This window comes from Schistocerca serialis, unplaced genomic scaffold (genome assembly GCF_023864345.2).
Source record: "Schistocerca serialis cubense isolate TAMUIC-IGC-003099 unplaced genomic scaffold, iqSchSeri2.2 HiC_scaffold_1260, whole genome shotgun sequence".
In the NCBI taxonomy this organism is placed as follows: domain Eukaryota; kingdom Metazoa; phylum Arthropoda; class Insecta; order Orthoptera; family Acrididae; genus Schistocerca; species Schistocerca serialis.
Genome location: NW_026047470.1, coordinates 126305 through 144742, shown reverse-complemented (window position 1 = coordinate 144742; position 18438 = coordinate 126305). Strand labels below are relative to the sequence as shown.

The window sequence follows — 18438 nt, the reverse complement described above, 5'->3', positions numbered from 1 at the left end:
TCTACGGAATTTTCTCTCCAATCGCTCCTTTTGGGTTCGAGTTAACATTTTAGCTCAGCTCATATTCATGAGAACGGTGTTCTGCAGGGCTCGGTTCTCAGTGTTCCCCTCTTTTTGGTGGCATTTATTGGTCTTGTGGCTGCGGTGGGATCATCAGTCTGTTCCTCTCTATATGCCGATGACTTTTGTCTTTATTAAAGTTCCTGAAGCATCAGTGTCGCTGAACGGCGGCTGCAGGGAGCTATCCGTAAGGCACATTTTTGGGCATCCGACCATGGTTTTCAGTTCTCAGCCTCTAAGACCCGAGTGATGCATTTCTGTCGTCGTCGAACGTTCCACCTCCATCCAGAGCTCTACCTTGCCAATGAACTCCTTCGTATTGAGGAGACAAATCGCTTTCTTGCCATGCTGTTTGATGCTCAGCTCACTTGGACACCTCTCTTCGCGAGCTTAAACAACAGTGCTGGCGGTATCTCAACATCCTTCGCTGCCTCAGCCACACTGTTTCTGGGGCTGCACAAACAATCCTCCTACAGCTCTATAAGGCCTTAATCCAGTCCCATCTCGATTACAGGAGCATGGCGTACGACTCAGCACCGCCTTCAACGTTGCAGATCCTCGACCCAATTCTCCATTGTGGCGTCAGACTGGCAACAGGTGCCTTCCACACTAGTCCAGCGACTAGCCTTCTTGTAGAAGCTGGAATCCCTCCCCTAAGATTCTGCCGACAACAGTTGCTTGTGTCATACATCACTTGCGTCCATGCCTTGTCCGACCACCGAAACTACAGGCTCCTTTTTCCATCTTCTGCAATCCCCTCCCCATGACAGCGGCCTAGGTCAGGTCTCCCGATCGAGGTCCGCGTTTGTTCCCTTCTCTCGTCACTAGACTCCTTTTGCCTTCCTCGATCCTTCCAGCCCTCCTTGGTCCCTTCCTCGCTTGCTTGGATTTGTCCTGCGTCTCCAAGTCCTCTTTTCCACCTGCCAGTCTTCAACAATTCCTGGCTCTTCTTGCCTCGTTTCGCGATGCAGAGGTAGTCTACACCGATGGTTCTGTGGTCGATGGACGCACTGAGTTTGCTTTAATCCATGGCGACTATGTTGAGCAGCATTTCCTGCCTTGTGGGAGCAGTGTTTCCACTGCGGAGCTGGTTGCTCTTTATCGTGCACTCGCTCGCCTTTCCTCCTGCCCTGGGGAGTCATTTGTCATATGCAGTGACTCCCTGAGTGGATTGCAAGCACTCTACCAGTGCTTTTCTCAGGACCCTTTGGTGCGCGGTATTAAAGATGGTGTTTTTGCTCTCGCCGAGTGTGGTCGTTCAGCGATGTTTGTGTGGACCCCGGGCCACATCGGCATTCCAGGAAACGAACGTGTCGATCGGTTGGCCACCCCTGGAGCTTGATCTCGTGGAAAGAGACCTCCAGTCAGCCCTACATCGCAAGGTCCGCGATGTCTGGAGCTCTGAATCGTCTGTCTTGAACACGCCAAATAATCTCCGCCTGATAAAGTCATCCACGACCGTATGGAACTCATGCTTGAGGCGCACAAGTAGGGAGTCAGTTGTTCTCTGCCGTCTCCGAATTGGACATACGCAGTTGGTGCACAGCTCTCTCCTTCATAGTGAGAACCTGCCCAAGTGTCGCTGTGATGCAGGGCTGATGGACTGCCCCCTTTTAGCCCCCCCCCCGCCAGGGGGTCCACAACTCTTTTTGTGGATGAGTGCGTGGCGAGCACGGGGCGTCAAGCTATTGCAGCCTTCTTTCTCTCCAGGGCTGCATTTCCTTCCCCTTCCCCTCCTTTCCCCTCCTTGCTCCTTTCCCATCGCCATCTCCTCTCCCTCTCTTGGTGTCCTTACTTATATTGGCCCCCACTATCCTCCTGGTTCTGTTGGTTTTACAATTTGACTTTGTTGGTAATCGTCTCCTGCTTTTGGCATTCCCTGGTCCCCCTCTGGGGTTTGACCTCCATTACAAAATTTCTCTTCCGTAGTGTGAGCCATTTGGGGAAGAGCACCTTACCTAGTGTCTCCGATGTGCGCCCTCCTAGTACATTCCACCTTTTCTTTCATGTCGTGGTCTGATGCTAGGGTGCATAGCCAGCACGGTAGCCAGCCCGTGTGGTGTGGGTCGCTATGTACCCCTGAACACACAGGGATCATACTTCTGATACCTGAGCTGTGACCATCTCATGCATGCCTTGGAGTGGTTGCTCATCATCCTGGAGCATCGGAACTCCCGGCATGGCTGCCGTGCCAGATTGCCCTTCCTGTGGCTGCGTGGCGCCCGTGAGGAGAGCCCCTGATTGGAGTGGGTGGTATCAGGGCAGACGCTATGCAGATGAAATGCATACGGGTCCAGAACTCTGGCCGTTCTTCTGCGGCTGTCTCTCTGCATGGAACTGATTCTTAAAGTGCTGCTTCTCTTGTCCCTTTGGCCTTCCCTTCCATGGCTACCCCCTGGGAAGAGGGTCAGGCCCGTCGGCTAGGGGCGAAACCTTTCACCCATTATCTAGTTTGCACTAGGACTGATGGAGATACTTTCACCAATACCAAACCTTTATTCTTTGTGGAACGCATTGAAGACAAGCTTGGTCAAGTGGACTCCCTGAGCAAGATATGGTCGGGTTCATTGCTGATCAAAACTGCTTCAGCTGCCCAATCTGCGGCCCTTCGTACCTGTACTTGGCACAATTCCTGTGTCCATTACCCCCCACCAGTCTCTAAATATGGTACAAGGTGTGATTTTTCACAGGGACCTCATCCTTCAAACTGATGAGGAACTTCGGGACAATCTCGGATGGCGGGGTGTTCACTTCGTTTGGCGTGTTCAGAAGGGTCCTAAAGACAATCGCATTGATACTGGTGCCTTTATGCTGGCCTTTGAAGGGGCTACCCTCCATGAGAAAGTTACGATTATGGTTTATCGATGTGATGTGAAGCCGTATATCCCACCTCCTATGAGGTGTTTTTAGTGCTTGCGTTTTGGACATGTCTTCCCGCTGTTCACAGGCCCCTCTCTGTGGTGACTGTGGACGTCCACTCCATGAGGGGAGTCCCTGTGTTCCCCTCCTGTGTGTGTAAATTGTCATGGCAGTCATTCTCCACGTTCACCAGATTGCCCAGTATATAAGAAGGAAAAGAAGATACAGGAGTAGAAGTCCCTCGATCGTTTAACCTACACAGAGGCCCGTAAGAAGTATACACGTCTTCACCCTGTGTCCATGACATCTAGTTACGCTTTGGTTACATCTTCACCCCTTCCTCCTCCTTCCTTGCCCCCATCCCAGATCCCTCTCCTCCCCCCTCACCTGCAGCTCCCACACCTTCTCCTCTGGTCGCTGCTCCCCCTCCCCAGCTGGAGAAGTGCCCCACTCCTTTGGCGTCTGCCTGTCATGAGCGCCTCTCCCGGGATGCCCCTTCCCAGCACCTTCCAGGCCAAAGGTCTGCTGCCGCGCGACGACCGCGAGAGCCGCGGTCTGTCTGCCCCCAGGTCGCCCAATCTCTTTCTGTTCCTGATCTTGCTGCAGCTGGTTGCTTTATGCCATACAGCCCTCATCGATCTCAGCCTGAAAAGAAGAAGAAACATAAGTCCCGGGACAAAGAGCATCTGGTGTCACTGGAGGTCCCATCCCTGACTTCACAACCGAATTCTGACCTGTCATTCATGGATGTCGCCCCCTCCTTGTCGGTGATGGGTGGGGACCTGGTGGTATGACTGGCCTTACCATGCTCAGTCCCCATTTAAATCATCGTTCTGTGGTTCTCCAATGGAATTGTAATGGATACTATCGTCACCTTCCGGAATTGAAAACCCTTCTTTCGTCCTACTCTGCAGCTTGTGTGGTTCTCCAGGAATCTCATTTTACTGATGCTCACTCACCGACCCTCCGTGGGTTCCGTGTTTTCTGTTGAAATCGGGTAGGACCCCTGTGGGCTGCTGGTGGTGTTTGTACGTTGGTCCGTACAGACATTGCTAGCACGTGGATTCCTCCTCAAACTACAATAGAAGCAGTTGCTGTTAGGATCCACCTCGACTCTACGGTCAGTTTGCAATCTTTATCTCCCTCCTGACAGGATTCTTACATCTGCTGGCTTAACTGCCCTTCAGCAACTTCCTCCTCCCTTCCTCCTCCTTGGGGATTTTAATGCTCATCATGCCTTGTGGGGCAGTGCCTTTCCATCTAGACGAGGTCTTCTCATAGACCAGTTTATTGCAGACCACGACTTGTGCCTTCTTAATGATGGCGCCCCTACTCATTTCAGTGCCGGTCATGGTACCTTTTCTGCCATTGATCTTTCTTTCTCTTTCATTTTTCTCTCTCCTCCCTTCATTACACTGGTCGCCACACGACGACCTTTGTGATAGTGACCATTTCCCGTTGATTATCTCGCTCCCTTCCCGCTCCCTGATGGACAGGTTACCTCGTTGGTCTTTCCAACGCGCCGATTGGCCTCTCTACACTGCCCAAGACGTGTTTTCTCCCTCTTTGTCGGGTTGTATTGATGACGTCCTACGTGACGTGTCTGACGCGATTGTTCGCGCTGCTAGCCTTCCTATCCCGCGCTCATCTGAACCATTTCGTCGCCGGCAAGTTCCATGGTGGAGTACGGCCATTGCCATCCGTGATCGCCGTCGAGCTTTGCAACACTTTAAGAGGCACCCATCCGTAGCCAGCCTTACTACCTTTAAACGCCTCCGCGCTAAAGCCCGTTATTTAATCACACAGAGCAAGCGGATATGTTGGGAACGATTTGTTTCCTTCCCTCGCTTCTACTGTCCCTCTGTCACGGGTATGGGCTACACTTCGCTCTCTCCAAGGTTGCCATCGTCAGTCCACCCTCCCAGTCCTTCACCTCCCAGATGGCTTTTGTATAGACCCATTAGTTCTTGCAGAACATCTTGCAACCCATTTTGCAGTGGCATCAGCCTCCTATCCAGCTGCTTTCCTTCACCAGAAACAGCAGGCTGAAGCTTCCACCTTATGTTTTACCCCTTGTGAGTCAGAATCTTACAACGAACATTTCACTGAATGGGAATTTCTTTCTGCTCTATCTTCTTATGATACGGCCCCTGGCCCAGATTCCATTCATAACCAACTGCTTAAACATCTCAGTGCCCCACAACAGCAACATCTTCTTCGGGTGTTTAACTGTATCTGGCTCCAGGGTGACTTCCCTTATCAGTGGAGGGATAGCATCGTGGTTCCTGTCCTTAAGCCTGGTAAGAACCCCCTATCTGTTGACAGCTATCGGCCAATTAGTTTGACCAATGTTGTTTGTAAGTTACTTGAACGGATGGTAGCCTGTCGGCTCAATTGGTTCCTCGAATCTCGGGATCTATTGTCCCCTTACCAGTGTGGCTTTAGAGAGGGATGGTCTCCAATAGATGATTTACTTCACTTGGAATCCGCAGTTCGTCAGGCTTTTTCCCAGCACGGCCATTTAGTTGCAGTGTTTTTTGACCTTCGCAAGGCCTATGACACGGCCTGGCGCCATCACATCTTACTTACCCTTAAACAGTGGGGTCTTCGGAGCCCTCTCCAGATTTTTATCCACCAGTTCCTGCTCCATCGGTCATTCAGAGTTCGAGTTGGTACTGTTTTTAGTTCTCCACAGACCCAGGATACGGGCATCCCATAGGGTTCTGTCTTGAGTGTACTTCTTTTCCTCATTGCTACCGATGGACTTGTGGCCTCTGTCGGTCCTTTGGTCGCCCCTGCCCTGTATGTGATGATTTCTGCATTTGGATTAGTTCCTCCTCGATGGCATCTGCAGAACGGCAGTTCCAGGGAGTTATACGGCGTGCCTCTGCATGGACCCTCTCACATGGGTTTCAATTGTCTCCTTCAAAATCGCGGGTGGTCCACTTTTGTCGCCGTACTACGATCCACCCTGATCCAGAGCTCTATCTCGATGCACAACGATTGTCTGTGGTCCCACAGTTTCGTTTCCTGGGTCTTGTTTTCGACAAAAAGCTCACTTGGCTGCCCCATATCAGACTTCTGAAGGTAGGATGTTTCCGTTAACTCAATGTCCTTCGCTTCCTTGCCCACTCCTCTTGGGGTGCGGACTGTTCCCTCCTTCTCCGTCTTTGTCGTGCTCTAGTTCTGTCTTGCTTGGAGTGGTTGTCAAGTTTATGGTTCAGCTGCTCCTTCCACACTGCATGTGCTGGATTCAGTCCACCATCGTGGTATCCGTTTGGCCACCGGTGCCTTCCCTACTAGCCCTGTTGATAGTCTCCTGGTTGAAGCTGGGGTCCCCCCCCCCCCCATCTCTGTTCGGTGGTCCCAGCTTCTGGTGTCTTACGCACTCGCTTTCTGTTCCTCTCTCTCATCCTTCCTATTCTATCCTGTTCCCCGGCCGTGGACGTCGCCCACCCGACTCCCGCCTTCGGGTGGGTTTACCGGTTGGGCTCCGCCTTGCGTCTCTTTGCCGTGATTTTCAGCTTCCTTCTTTGTCCTGTCCTCCTCGCTCCCTCCCTTCCACCCCCCCCCCCCCTTGGTTAGTTCCTCGGCCTCGAATTCGCATGGATCTCCTCCGAGGTCCGAAAGATCATATGCCCCCGATGGTGTTCCTTTTCTTTTTCCGCCCAATTTTATGGGAGTTTCGGGATGCTGTTGTTTTTTGCACTGATGGCTCTAAATCTGCTGATCATGTGGGGTATGCCTTCGCATCCTCTGTTGAAACTGAAAATCTGCTGCCACCTACATGTGGAGTGGTTACTCCGGACTTGATGGCAATTTCCCAGGCCCTTACCTTTATTAAAGAGTCCCAACACAACCGCATTTTGTTATGTACAGACTCTGAGTGGCCTTCTTGCTATTGACCGATGTTTTTCGCGTCATTCCTTGGTCTCAGTCATCCATGACCATCTCGCTGATATTCATCGTGCTGCTTGTTCCATTGACTTCCTTTGGGTCCCTGGCCATGTGGGTATCCCAGGTAATGAGCTCGCTGAACGTTTGGCTGGGGGAGCAGTCACTTACCCCCATTTTCTGTAACCCCTCCTGCAGAGGATTTAAGGCTTCACATCAAATCCCACTTCGCACAGTCATGGACGAATTCTTGGGAGGCTACTCCCCTGTCTAATAAACTTCGTGCAATTATTGTGACACCAGGTCTGTGGCATTCTCCCTTTCGCCTCTCCCGAAAGAACTCTACCACACTGTGTCGTCTCCGCATTGGCCATACCAGGCTGACCCATGGTTTTCTTTTGCGTGGTGAGCCACCCCCACTTTGTGGTTGTGGAGCCTTCCAGTCAGTCACCCACATTTTGGTTGACTGCCCCCTTCTCTTGGCTCTGCGTGTTAAGTACAGACTCCCCCACACTTTACCTTTGATGTTGGCTGACTATTCCCGGATGGTTGACCTGGTTCTCGGTTTTCTCCGGGAAAGTGGTTTTTATTCTCAGTTTTAAGGTTTTAATCTCTCTGGTGTTGGGGCAGGGCAGTGAGTGTTTGGGTGTCTCCCACTGTAAGCCGTGTTTGGAGATTGCCGACTCACCTCCCTGACCGAGATCCTCGTTTCTTCCCCTTTTACTCTGTTTTTACACCATTTTTTTTTTAAAAGGAGTGGTTAGTCTCTTTTTCCCATACGTACTTCTACATTCTTGCTGTTGCACCTTTTAAGTCACAGGTGGTCTTGCCTATACTGCTTCAGCGTAGCGTTGGGTTCGTTCTCTTGCTGCCTTCCCTCGTTTTGTTTTTACCATTGACAACGTGACAGCCCTTTCACGTTTTTAGCCTTTCTCCTTTTATTGTTCTGACTTTCCTGAGATGTCACATTAGCGGAATGGACCACATTTGAAACAAGGGACTGATGACCTTGCTGTTTGGTCCCTTAAACCCCAAACAACCAACCAACCAACCAACCAACCAACCTTTTAGCCTCCTTGCGGCAGTCCTTTAATTTACCATCTGCACTTCTTTTAATTCTCGGTGACGATGCCTCTATAGTTGACTCAATTTTACGTTTTACACGTGCAGCTGGGTTTTATCACTCGCTCTAGTGTGGGCACTCTTGCATGATTCCTCAAGCTACACCCACTCCAGCGACCTTTGTGACGTGGATACCAAAATAGTGTCTTTTATGGTAACGAGTCGTGTTGGTACCTCTATCAATGCTTTCCAGCTGGAGGTTCTTCATTTGTAGTTCAGAGGTTGACCTTTTACCTGATCCATCAACCACTGTAGTCTGTTTTACTCTAGTCAACTGTTTATTCTGCTGCTTTTAAGACTCCTATATTTTGTGTTACGCGTTGTTCATTTTAGCTCTGTACTCCTCCCTCTGAGTGAAGAGGTTACGCTTTTACTGTATAGGCCTTTTACAAGTATGTCCGTTCGGAACTGGGGACTGATGACCTCGATGTTAAGCCCCCATCAAACCCCAAAACCAACCAACCAACTTACATAGACCAGGTGCACTTTGTAATTCCTTAGACAGGATAGGCCTTCAGCATTTACTTCAAAGAAACCAGAACAAAAGCAGTTTATAAACAGACAAATAAAACAGCAAAACACACGCATTCTGACGTGCGCTATTAATCATCCGTGGGAAGTGGTACTACTAAACATTTCACTGCGCAGTCAGTTGAAAATTACATGACCAATCATTTACTTCAAAAATCAGAAGGCGGACAAGAACAGGTAACGCATGTACTAATGGACGCCGCTAACGATTAAAATAAGCTTTCTTCTGGAACACGGCGCTTTACACCAGCAAAAGGTTCACAAACGCCACGAATGCATAAGGTTAACACACACAACAAATTACATCAGTCAATCAGTATAAAATGTCTACCAGATCTTGCAGTCACATTGCCCTTCAAATACCATGGAGACACGGGCATCCGTACCCAACAAACAGAAAGAAGACAGACCAAAATGACAATGAACACTTCCCAGACAGCTCGGCTTCAAAATGGTTCAAATGGCTCTAAGCACTTCGGAACTTAACATCTGAGGTCATCAGTCCACTAGACTTAGTACTACTTAAACCTAACTAACCTAAGGACATCACACACATCAATGTCCGAGGCAGGATTCGAACCTGCGACCGTAGCAGCCGCGTGGTTCTGGACTGAAGCACCTAGAATCGCTAGGTCACAGCGGCCGGCGGACAGCTCGGCGCTCTGATAAATGACGGCAGAAGTCACGTCGGTCCTCCGTAACTTAAACGGGGTTACATGACCCCAGTATTGGTCGCTCCCCAACAGCTACACAACAGCGAAAAGGGTTCACAGAGAGCTCGTTACAGATGCGTTCCTCATCTCACACTGCCCTCTAAACCGACCACCACACACGGAGCCCACACCAGAGGGCGCTGCGGTCAAACAGCAAGAGGTTAGTCAAAGATCTTAAGAATAGGGATAATCTATACATTGCGAGAAAGCCGCCACGTTGTAACGTTCTGCGTATAAGTGTCACGAACATTAGAATTATTGAAGTGCTTCAATGAATGCCTGAATTGGGAGTGCACAGAAAACTGAAGTTACCGTGTAGCGTGTTGTAACTGCAAGTGGTGTGCTTCCACCGTGTTACTGTTATCAAAGCTCTACACGAACTGATTGGGCAATGCAACTCCCAATACCAATAAAGATAGTCACTGCAAAATACATTCAGCCCCTTACGTACTGTATCCTGTGGCCTGTTCAAAACTGTAACTATGGTCTCTGTGCACATAGCAAATATATAAAATTGTATTACCTCTAAAGCAGCAACTATGGATCGCGTTATATTCTGCTCTCATGAAGAAGAACAAAATATGCTAACTACAGGCTCAGAGGTGTGAAATGCTGGCCGTAATACTTCGAAATAAACATAAAATTGCTTTGGCTTATAAATGAAAACATTCAAGAAAAGTTGACTGTCTTTAAATAAATGTCATGGGCAGGGAAGCGACAGTGATTTGGGTGAATTACTAACAGTTTTTTCAATAGTGAAGTTGTATTCGGAGTTAAGTTTGGCTTTTCAAAACATTTGACAACTGAAATTACATTGCTCAGAAAAATTACATCCTTTTTACTTAATGAATACCTTTCTTTGCTGACGTAGTCACAAACAATGAGATTCGTACAGCAAGTATTATCTAATGTCACTAAAAACCATAAAGAAAAATCATCAAATTACATATATGTCACTAAAAACCATAAAGAAAAATCATCAAATTACATATACCAATAATAACAAAACAATACAAAAGGGAAATATCTAACTAGCCTAAACATAAAATCTGTTTACGTTCTGGGGTTATTCAACATAGAATTCACTGTTACCAATTGCTGGCCGGAGTGGCCGAGTGGTTCTAGGCGCTGCAGTTTGGAACAGTGCGACCGCTACGGTCGCAGGCTCGATTCCTGCCTCGGGCATGGATGTGTGTGATGTCCTTAGGTTAGTTAGGTTTAAGTAGTTCTAAGTTCTAGGGGACTGACGACCTCATCAGACACTGACACTGACAATGTTGAGTGTCTATGGAAAAAGTTCAAGGCAATCGTAAAATGCGTTTTAGACAGGTACGTGCCGAGTAAAACTGAGGGACGGGAAAAACCCACCGTGGTTCAACAACAAAGTTAGGAAACTACTGCGAAAGCAAAGAGAGCTTCACTGCAAGTTTAAACGCAGCCAAAACCTCTCGGACAAACACAAACTAAACGATGTCAAAGTTAGCGTAAGGAGGGCTATGCGTGAAGCGTTCAGTGAATTAGAAAGTACAATTCCATTTACAGACTTGACAGAAAATCTTAGGAAGTTCTGGTCTTACGTTAAATCAGTAAGTGGCTCGATACAGCATATCCAGACACTCCGGGATGAAGATGGCATTGAAAGCGAGGATGACACGCTGAAATACTAAACACCTTTTTCCAAAGCTGTTTCACCGCACTGCAGTACCTTCTCTAAATCCTCGCTCGAGCAAAAAAATGGCTGATACCAAAATAAGTGTCCAAGGAATAGAAAAGCAACTGGAATCACTCAATAGAGGAAAGTCCACTGGACCTGACGGAATACCAATTCGATTCTACACAGAGTACGCGAAAAAACTTGCCCCCCTTCTAACAGCCGTGTACCGCAAGTCTCTAGAGGAACGGAGGGTTCCAAATGATTGGAAAAGAGCACAGATAGTCCCAGTCTTCAAGAAGGGTCGTCGAGCAGATGCGCAAAACTATAGACCTATATCTCTGACGTCGATCTGTTGTAGAATTTTAGAACATGTTTTTTGCTCGCGTATAATGTCATTTCTGGAAACCCAGAATCTACTCTGTAGGAATCAACATGGATTCCGTAAACAGCGATCATGTGACACACAATTCGCTTCATTTGTTCATGAGACCCAGAAAATATTAAATACAGGCTCCCAGGTAGATGTTATTTTTCGTGACTTGCGGAAGGCGTTCGATACAGTTCCGCACTGTCGCCTGATGAACAAAGAGCCTACAGAATGTAAGACCAGCTGTGTGGCTGGATTGAAAAGTTCTTAGCAAACAGAATACAGCATGTTGTTCTCAATGGAGAGACGTCTACAGACGTTAAAGTAACCTCTGGCGTGCCACAGGGGAGTGTTATGGGACCATTGCTTTTCACAATACATATATAAATGGCCTAGTAGATAGTGTCGGAAGTTCCATGCGGCTTTTCGCGGATGATGCTGTAGTATACAGAGAAGTTGCAGCATTAGAAAGTTGCAGCATTAGAAAGTTGCAGCATTAGAAAGTTGCAGCATTAGAAAGTTGCAGCATTAGAAAGTTGCAGCATTAGAAAGTTGCAGCATTAGAAAGTTGCAGCGAAATGCAGGAAGATCTGCAGCGGATAGGCACTTGGTGCAGGGTGTGGCAACTGACCCTTAACATAGACAGATGTAGTATATTACGGATACATAGAAAGAAGGATCCTTTATTGTATGACTATATGATAGCGGAACAAACACTGGTAGCAGTTACTTCTGTAAAATATCTGGGAGTATGCGTGCGAAACGATTTGAAGTGGAATGATCATATAAAATTAATCGTTGGTAAAGCGGGTACCAGGTTGAGATTCATTGGGAGAGTCGTTAGAAGATGTAGTCCATCCACAAAGGAGGTGGCCTACAAAACACTAGTTCGACCTATACTTGAGTATTGCTCATCAGTGTGCGATCCGTACCAGATCGGGTTGACAGAGGAGATAGAGAAGATCCAAAGAAGAGCGGCGCGTTTCGTCACAGGGTTATTTGGTAAGCGTCATAGCGTTACGGAGATGTTTAGCAAACTCAAGTAGCAGACTCTGCATGAGAGGCGTTCTGCATCGCGGTGTAGCTTGCTGTCCAGGTTTCGAGAGGGTGCGTTTCTGGATGAGGTATTGAATATATTGCTTCCCCCTACTTACACCTCCCGAGGAGATCACGAATGTAAAATTGGAGAGATTCGAGCGCGCTCGGAGGCTTTCCAGCAGTCGTTCTTCCCGCGAACCATACGCGACTGGAACAGAAAAGGGAAGTAATGACAGTGGCACGTGAAGTGCCCTCCGCCACACACCGTTGGGTGGCTTGCGGAGTATAAATGTAGATGTAGAAGTCCCATAGTACTCAGAGCTACTTGAACCATTTTTTGTTATTAGTTATCAGCAAACTCATTTACACTGACGTACTGGCAAAGGGAAAGTAACAATTAGCTTCTTTTCCTTAACTGCGAGAAGACTTCTGCTTCCACATTTATATTTTCAGTAATACATGTACCTGAAAAGCTTTTATCTAATAGGAATGCAGTAATCTTTTCTTGACAATTAAATATACATTTCATCATTTCACTTAACATTCCATTATAAAATCACTCCTTTTTATCTACCTATTTTACGTGCGGTGTAACAAAATATTGGTATGAGAAAATTCCTACATTATAATCTAACAGCGGGTGGCTTTACAGACCACACCACAAAAATTGCCTTCTCCATCCTATTTTGCTCACAGACTGCTCTGCGCCAAGCGTTCTCTTACTCCAACATCACAGCAGCAGTATCTCTGGCTCTGCGGTCGTGCAGTCAGTGATCCGCTTTACAAAGCCCACCAGTCACACACATCTTTTACAATATAATAGTTTCATTTTAGTTTGTTAGTATCACTATAATATTCGGGTGCCACATGTGTGTGTCCCGGTACACTCCTTTCAACGTCTCAAACACGATTCGAAACTGGCCTAGCATCATAAACCTAAAAGAAAACTTACAGTATTTTAGTTGCTGAAAAAGACATCCTAATACGTGTATCCAGAAAGTGTTTTTACCCTGAAACACATCCGTTCACTCACCGCTGCAACCGAAGGTTTGCCGTACACGACCGCGTTAGAACTTGGGGTAGAAAGGTCGTGGGGGTTGGCAAAGAGGCACGTAGCGGCCGGTGGCCAGCGTTGCAGTTCGAACGGGAAGTCTAGAAACTATGCAAAGCGTGCCCTGCGAATGTAGACAAACCACTCTGCCGTGTTCCATCAACACTCAGGCTAGCAAAATGACAACGTTATGCTACAGTTACCCCCGATGGTTCCAGTCCAAACCCAGCCACACAATCATGCACCCTACCTTTCATACACAGGAGTGGTACAGGATAGAGAACATTTTCATACCTGATGGTCATAAAAGCTCATCTCTGGTCCAAAGGCTCGTTAGCATCATAAACAGCGTCAGCTGCAGATAATCCTCACAATATACGCTTCCAGTACACCCATTTCATAATGTGCTTCTTCTTCCGTTTGACTAGCTGTACGTTTCTGGAATTCTACTAGTAGGTCACTTCGGAAATGTAGAGAAGGCTAATGTAACCTCTGCAGTTCTTGCGTCTTCCGTGTTTAGGCGCTGGAACTGAAAGATGCTCCTGGTAAGCTGTACGCCCTGGAAGGAGACTTAAGCAAGGAAGAAAGTATCCTCGCAGCTTTCAAGTGGATCAAGGAGAATTTGTCTGGAGTGGACATCCTTATCAACAACGCTGGAATTCTAACAGACGAGCAACTGACAAGTAAGTAGCGAATTGCTAGAACTTACGTAGACTGGAATATCTGTAGTATGTGTTTACTCACTTAACTAAGTGCAATTTCAATATACAGCTGTGATTAGTAAGCTTGTAACCTCCCAGCAGATAAAATATGGATAATATTCACATTTAGTGTAACCTCCCAACAGTAAAAAATGTAACTATAACATTGACATTTAGCGTAACCTCCCAATAAATACATTGCGTAACCTATCAATAATAAAATGTGACTAATCTCTCAATAAAATTGTGGGTCACTTACAACCTTTCAGTAATTGACTGTGAATTTAAAGTGGTAAATTTGGACGTCAGCAGTGCTGCGTCACGGCCCTGAAAGAACATTCTAAATAAATTGAAATTCTTACCTCAATAAGGCCGCCGGAGAACGCGTATATATCTCCTCCTATAAGAAATTTTTCTGGCACAGCCCAGTGCAATGCTGGCCGATAGATTTGTCATGGATAAAAAGAGCCAACTGATTTTTCTTTGCAATAATCGAGATGACTATAGATTGGAGAAATTAGTAAATTCTTTAAATTGAGATAATTGTTAAAAGTTAATTATTATAAGAAAGATTATTATTAAGAGATTTAAAAAACATTTACATGGGAATTAATATAAAAACAGTACATATGCGCGAGGCTGCTTTTACCTTATACTACAACGCTCAGGCACGGCCGTCGCTCCCCACGACTGGCCCAGCCAACTCCACACACACGACTGCTAGCTACTCCTTACTCCTGCTGCTACTAACACTGCTCTTACTGCATACAAGACTGCTCTCTGGTCTGAGATTCTCTTACAGCTTACATATTGCAGGCAGCGCGTGAGCAATCCATCGAAATTACATCTGCTCGAGTGCGCTAGCAACAAATTCTTTAATCATGGACCTCTAACAAGCTCTAATAAAATTATTTTTTTGTAAAAACTACTTTTGGTAAAAATAATTCATCTTAAAATAATTTTTTGTAAATACATATTTCCAGCGAAACTTTTAAAGTTAGAAGTTTTCTAAAGATAAAAAAATCTTCACTGCGTTTACTTTTTCCTAGCGGTAAGAGCTCAACACGCCGTTGTTAACAGGGATGTTACGGGGCATTAGTGAATACAATATTCATAAATTATTTCATTGAAAACATCAAAACCTCCGTGACGATATTCAGGTAAGACGTTATTACATGAAGGTTCCCCTCAGTGCCGAAAGGCTGTAACCAAATCGGGGAAGGCCTGAAAAGGATGGACACTTCGTACGGAAAGTTACTAAATGTAAATCATTGCACACACCTGTATGAAGAAACATCATTGTGATAGGACCAGTATTTTCTATATAATATAGGCCGCACAGGGTGGGAAGCCATCTACGGTCTTTCTGCTGGTTAGGCTGCAGTGTACGTAAAGGTGTCGAAGGCAAGCTACTAGAGGATGATTAAAGATGACTAAGACAAAAGTTCTTAGCTGGTGTGATGGATGGCAGCTGGCTATGAGAGTAGAAAAGTGTAGTTAATACAGGTAAGTAGGGGGGAAAATCTCACGATGATAGAGTACAGGACTATTAGTGTGCTGTTGACTCAGTCGCGTCGTTTAAATATCTGGTCGTAACGTCGCAAAGTGATATGAAAAGAAACGAGCATATTCGGACTGTAGGTAACGACAGCGAATGGTCGACTTCGGCTTATTGAGAGCATTTTAGAAAAGTGTAATTCAAGGGTAAAGAAGACCGCATACAGGACGCTAGAGTGACTTGTTCTTGAGTACTCTCGCGTGTTCGGTATCCGCACTAGGCCGGATTGAAGGAAGACATCCAAGCAATTCAGGGGCGGGCTGGCAGGTTAGTTGCTGGCTTAATGCTTAATGTCGTGTAAGGCCCCCGCGAGAACGCAGAGGTGCCGCAACATGACGTGGCATGGACTCCACTAACGTGTGAAGTATTGCTGGAGGGAACTGACACCACGAATCTTGCAGGGCTGTCCATAAATCCGTAAGAATAAGAGGTGGTGGGATCTTTACTGAACAGCACGTTGCAAGGCATCCCAGACATGTTCAAGAATGTTCATGTCTAGGGAGCTGTGTCTCCAGAGGAAGTGTTTAAGCTCAGAAGAGTGTTCCTGGAGCCACTCCGTAGCAATTCTGGACGTGTGGAGTGTGGAATTGTCCTGCTGGAATTGCCCAAGTCCGTCGGAACGCACAATGGAAATGAATGGATGCAGGTGATCAGACAGGTGTATCAGAGGTCCTACATCACTAAAACTGCACATACCCCACACCATTACAGCGCCTCCATCAGCTTGAACAGTCCCCTGCTGACATGAAGTGTCCAATGGATTCATGAGGTTGCCTGCATACCCATGCACGTCTTCCGCTCGATACAGTTTGAAACGCGACTCGTCCGACGAGGCAACACGTTTCGTCATCAACAATGTCGGTGTTTACGGGTCCATGCGAGGCGTAAAGCTTTGTGTCGGGCAGTCATAAAGGGTGCATGAGTGGTCCTTCGGCTCCGAAAGCCCATATCAATGATAGTCCGTCGAATAGTTCCCACGCTAACACTTACTGAAGGCCCAGCATTGAAATCTGCTAAAATTTGCGAAAGGGTTGCAACTGTGTCACGTTGAACGATTCTCTTCAATCGCCGTTGGTCCCGTTCTTGCAGGATCTGTTACCGGCCTCAGCGATGTCAGAGATTTAATGTTTTACCGGCTTCCCGATACTCAAGGTACACACGTGAAACGGTCATACGGGAAACTGAACACTTTATCGCTGCTACGGAGATGCTGTGTCTCATCGCTCGTGCGCCACGTTCAAGCTCACTTAAATCTTGAAACTTCCTGGCAGTTTAAAACTGTGTGCACGGGCCGAGACACGAACTAAGGACCTTTGCCTTTCGCGGGCAAGTGCTCTACCATCTGAGCTACCCAAGCACGACTCACGCCCCGCCCTCACAGCTTTACTTCCACCAGTTTCTCGTCTCCTACCTTCCAAACTTTACAGAAGCTCTCCTGCGAACCTTGCAGATAGGAGACGAGAGACCGGTAGAAGTAAAGCTGTGAGGGCGGGGCGTGAGTCGTGCTTGGGTAACTCAGATGGTAGAGCACTTGCCCGTGAAAGGCAATGGTCCCGAGTTCGAGTCTCCGTCCATGCACACAGTTTTAATCTGCCAGGAAGTTTCATATCAGCGCACACTCCGCTGCAGAGTGAAAAATCTCATTCTAGAATCACCTAAATCTTGATCACCTGTCACTGTGGCAGCAGTAACCGATGTAACAATTGCGCCACACACTTGCTGTCTTACATAGGCGTTGCCGACCGTAGCGCCGTATTCTGCCTGTTTACATAGCTCTTTATTTGAACACGTGTGCCTGTGCCAGTATCTTTGGCACTTCAGTGTATTTCGCGTGTGGACCACGCTGACGAGGAAATTGGGGGCTCTTACGGAGGCATATAGACCGTCGTTTCTCCCTCACTCTGTCTGAGGCTCGAACAGGAAATCAAAAGACCAGCAGCGCTACAGTGTGTCGCGTCCCAAGCGTGGGTCTTGCCTGAGACTGAGCGACACGGTTCGTAACCACAACTTAACTAGTTGGCCTTAGTGAGTGGGAGACTTTGACCTGCGTAAGAAGTGACGCCAAATGATGCGAAGGTAACAAAAGGCTGGGAGATAATGAAGCAACTCTCCAGAACGTTCAACAATCTGAAGTTGATTAGAAAATGTACGGACTGAACCCTACAGCTGTGGCGGAGATGTGTCCTGTGAGTGGCAAAGTCTGATACAGAGACGCCGTAATGACACGGTCGTTCTGTCTACTCTTAGAATGCGACCCACACTAAAATCAGAATCCCTCAGCTGCTGCCTATCGACGCCTGCCTGCTATCTCCTAACGGCGTCGCACATCGACTGCCTCTTCCGACTAACTCCCTGTCTCTCTGTCTACTTTTTTTTCGGAGCGTCTTGCTACCGATTTTTATCATTTTCTCTTCGGCCCCGCCGGCTACTGCCGTGACGTAATGTCGAGGGTTACTTGCTCCATATTGGCTGTTACTGTGCACTATTCTTCAGTGGTTCTTCAGTTGCTGGGTGGAGGGGTTGAGATGCTTCTCTTAATATAGTCATACATTGCGTCCGAAGCCCCATATTGGCTTCTCATGACGTAGTGCTACCCCCACCAGATGGCCATCTCTCTTTCTCCCTCTCCTCCCATGCTCCAACTATTAATGCTGTTTGCGTATTAATTCCACTTCTCAGGGTCCCTTTACCAGAAGTGTACAGAGCCATCCTTGCACATTACGGCTTATAGCTTTTAGGATGCTGTCAACACGGCTGCCAATCAGCCTGGCGCCGGCTTGCCAGCTTGCTTCCGGGTCTGTGGTTTAGTTTAGTTTAGTTACGTTCTGTAGATAATTTTCACGATTATTTTACCGATATGATGTGGAACAAGTCAATCACAAGAATATAT

General features: G+C 47.2%; 1 protein-coding gene across 1 annotated transcript in view; it reads left to right on the top strand.

Annotated features, from left to right (window-relative positions):
* Positions 1 to 18438, top strand: part of LOC126438123 (dehydrogenase/reductase SDR family member 11-like) — a 106179-nt gene that overhangs the window by 48682 nt on the left and 39059 nt on the right. The window contains exon 2 of the mRNA XM_050090489.1: positions 13810 to 13972. Coding sequence (XP_049946446.1) covers positions 13810 to 13972 — 163 coding nt within the window. The remainder of the gene's footprint in view (positions 1 to 13809; positions 13973 to 18438) is intronic.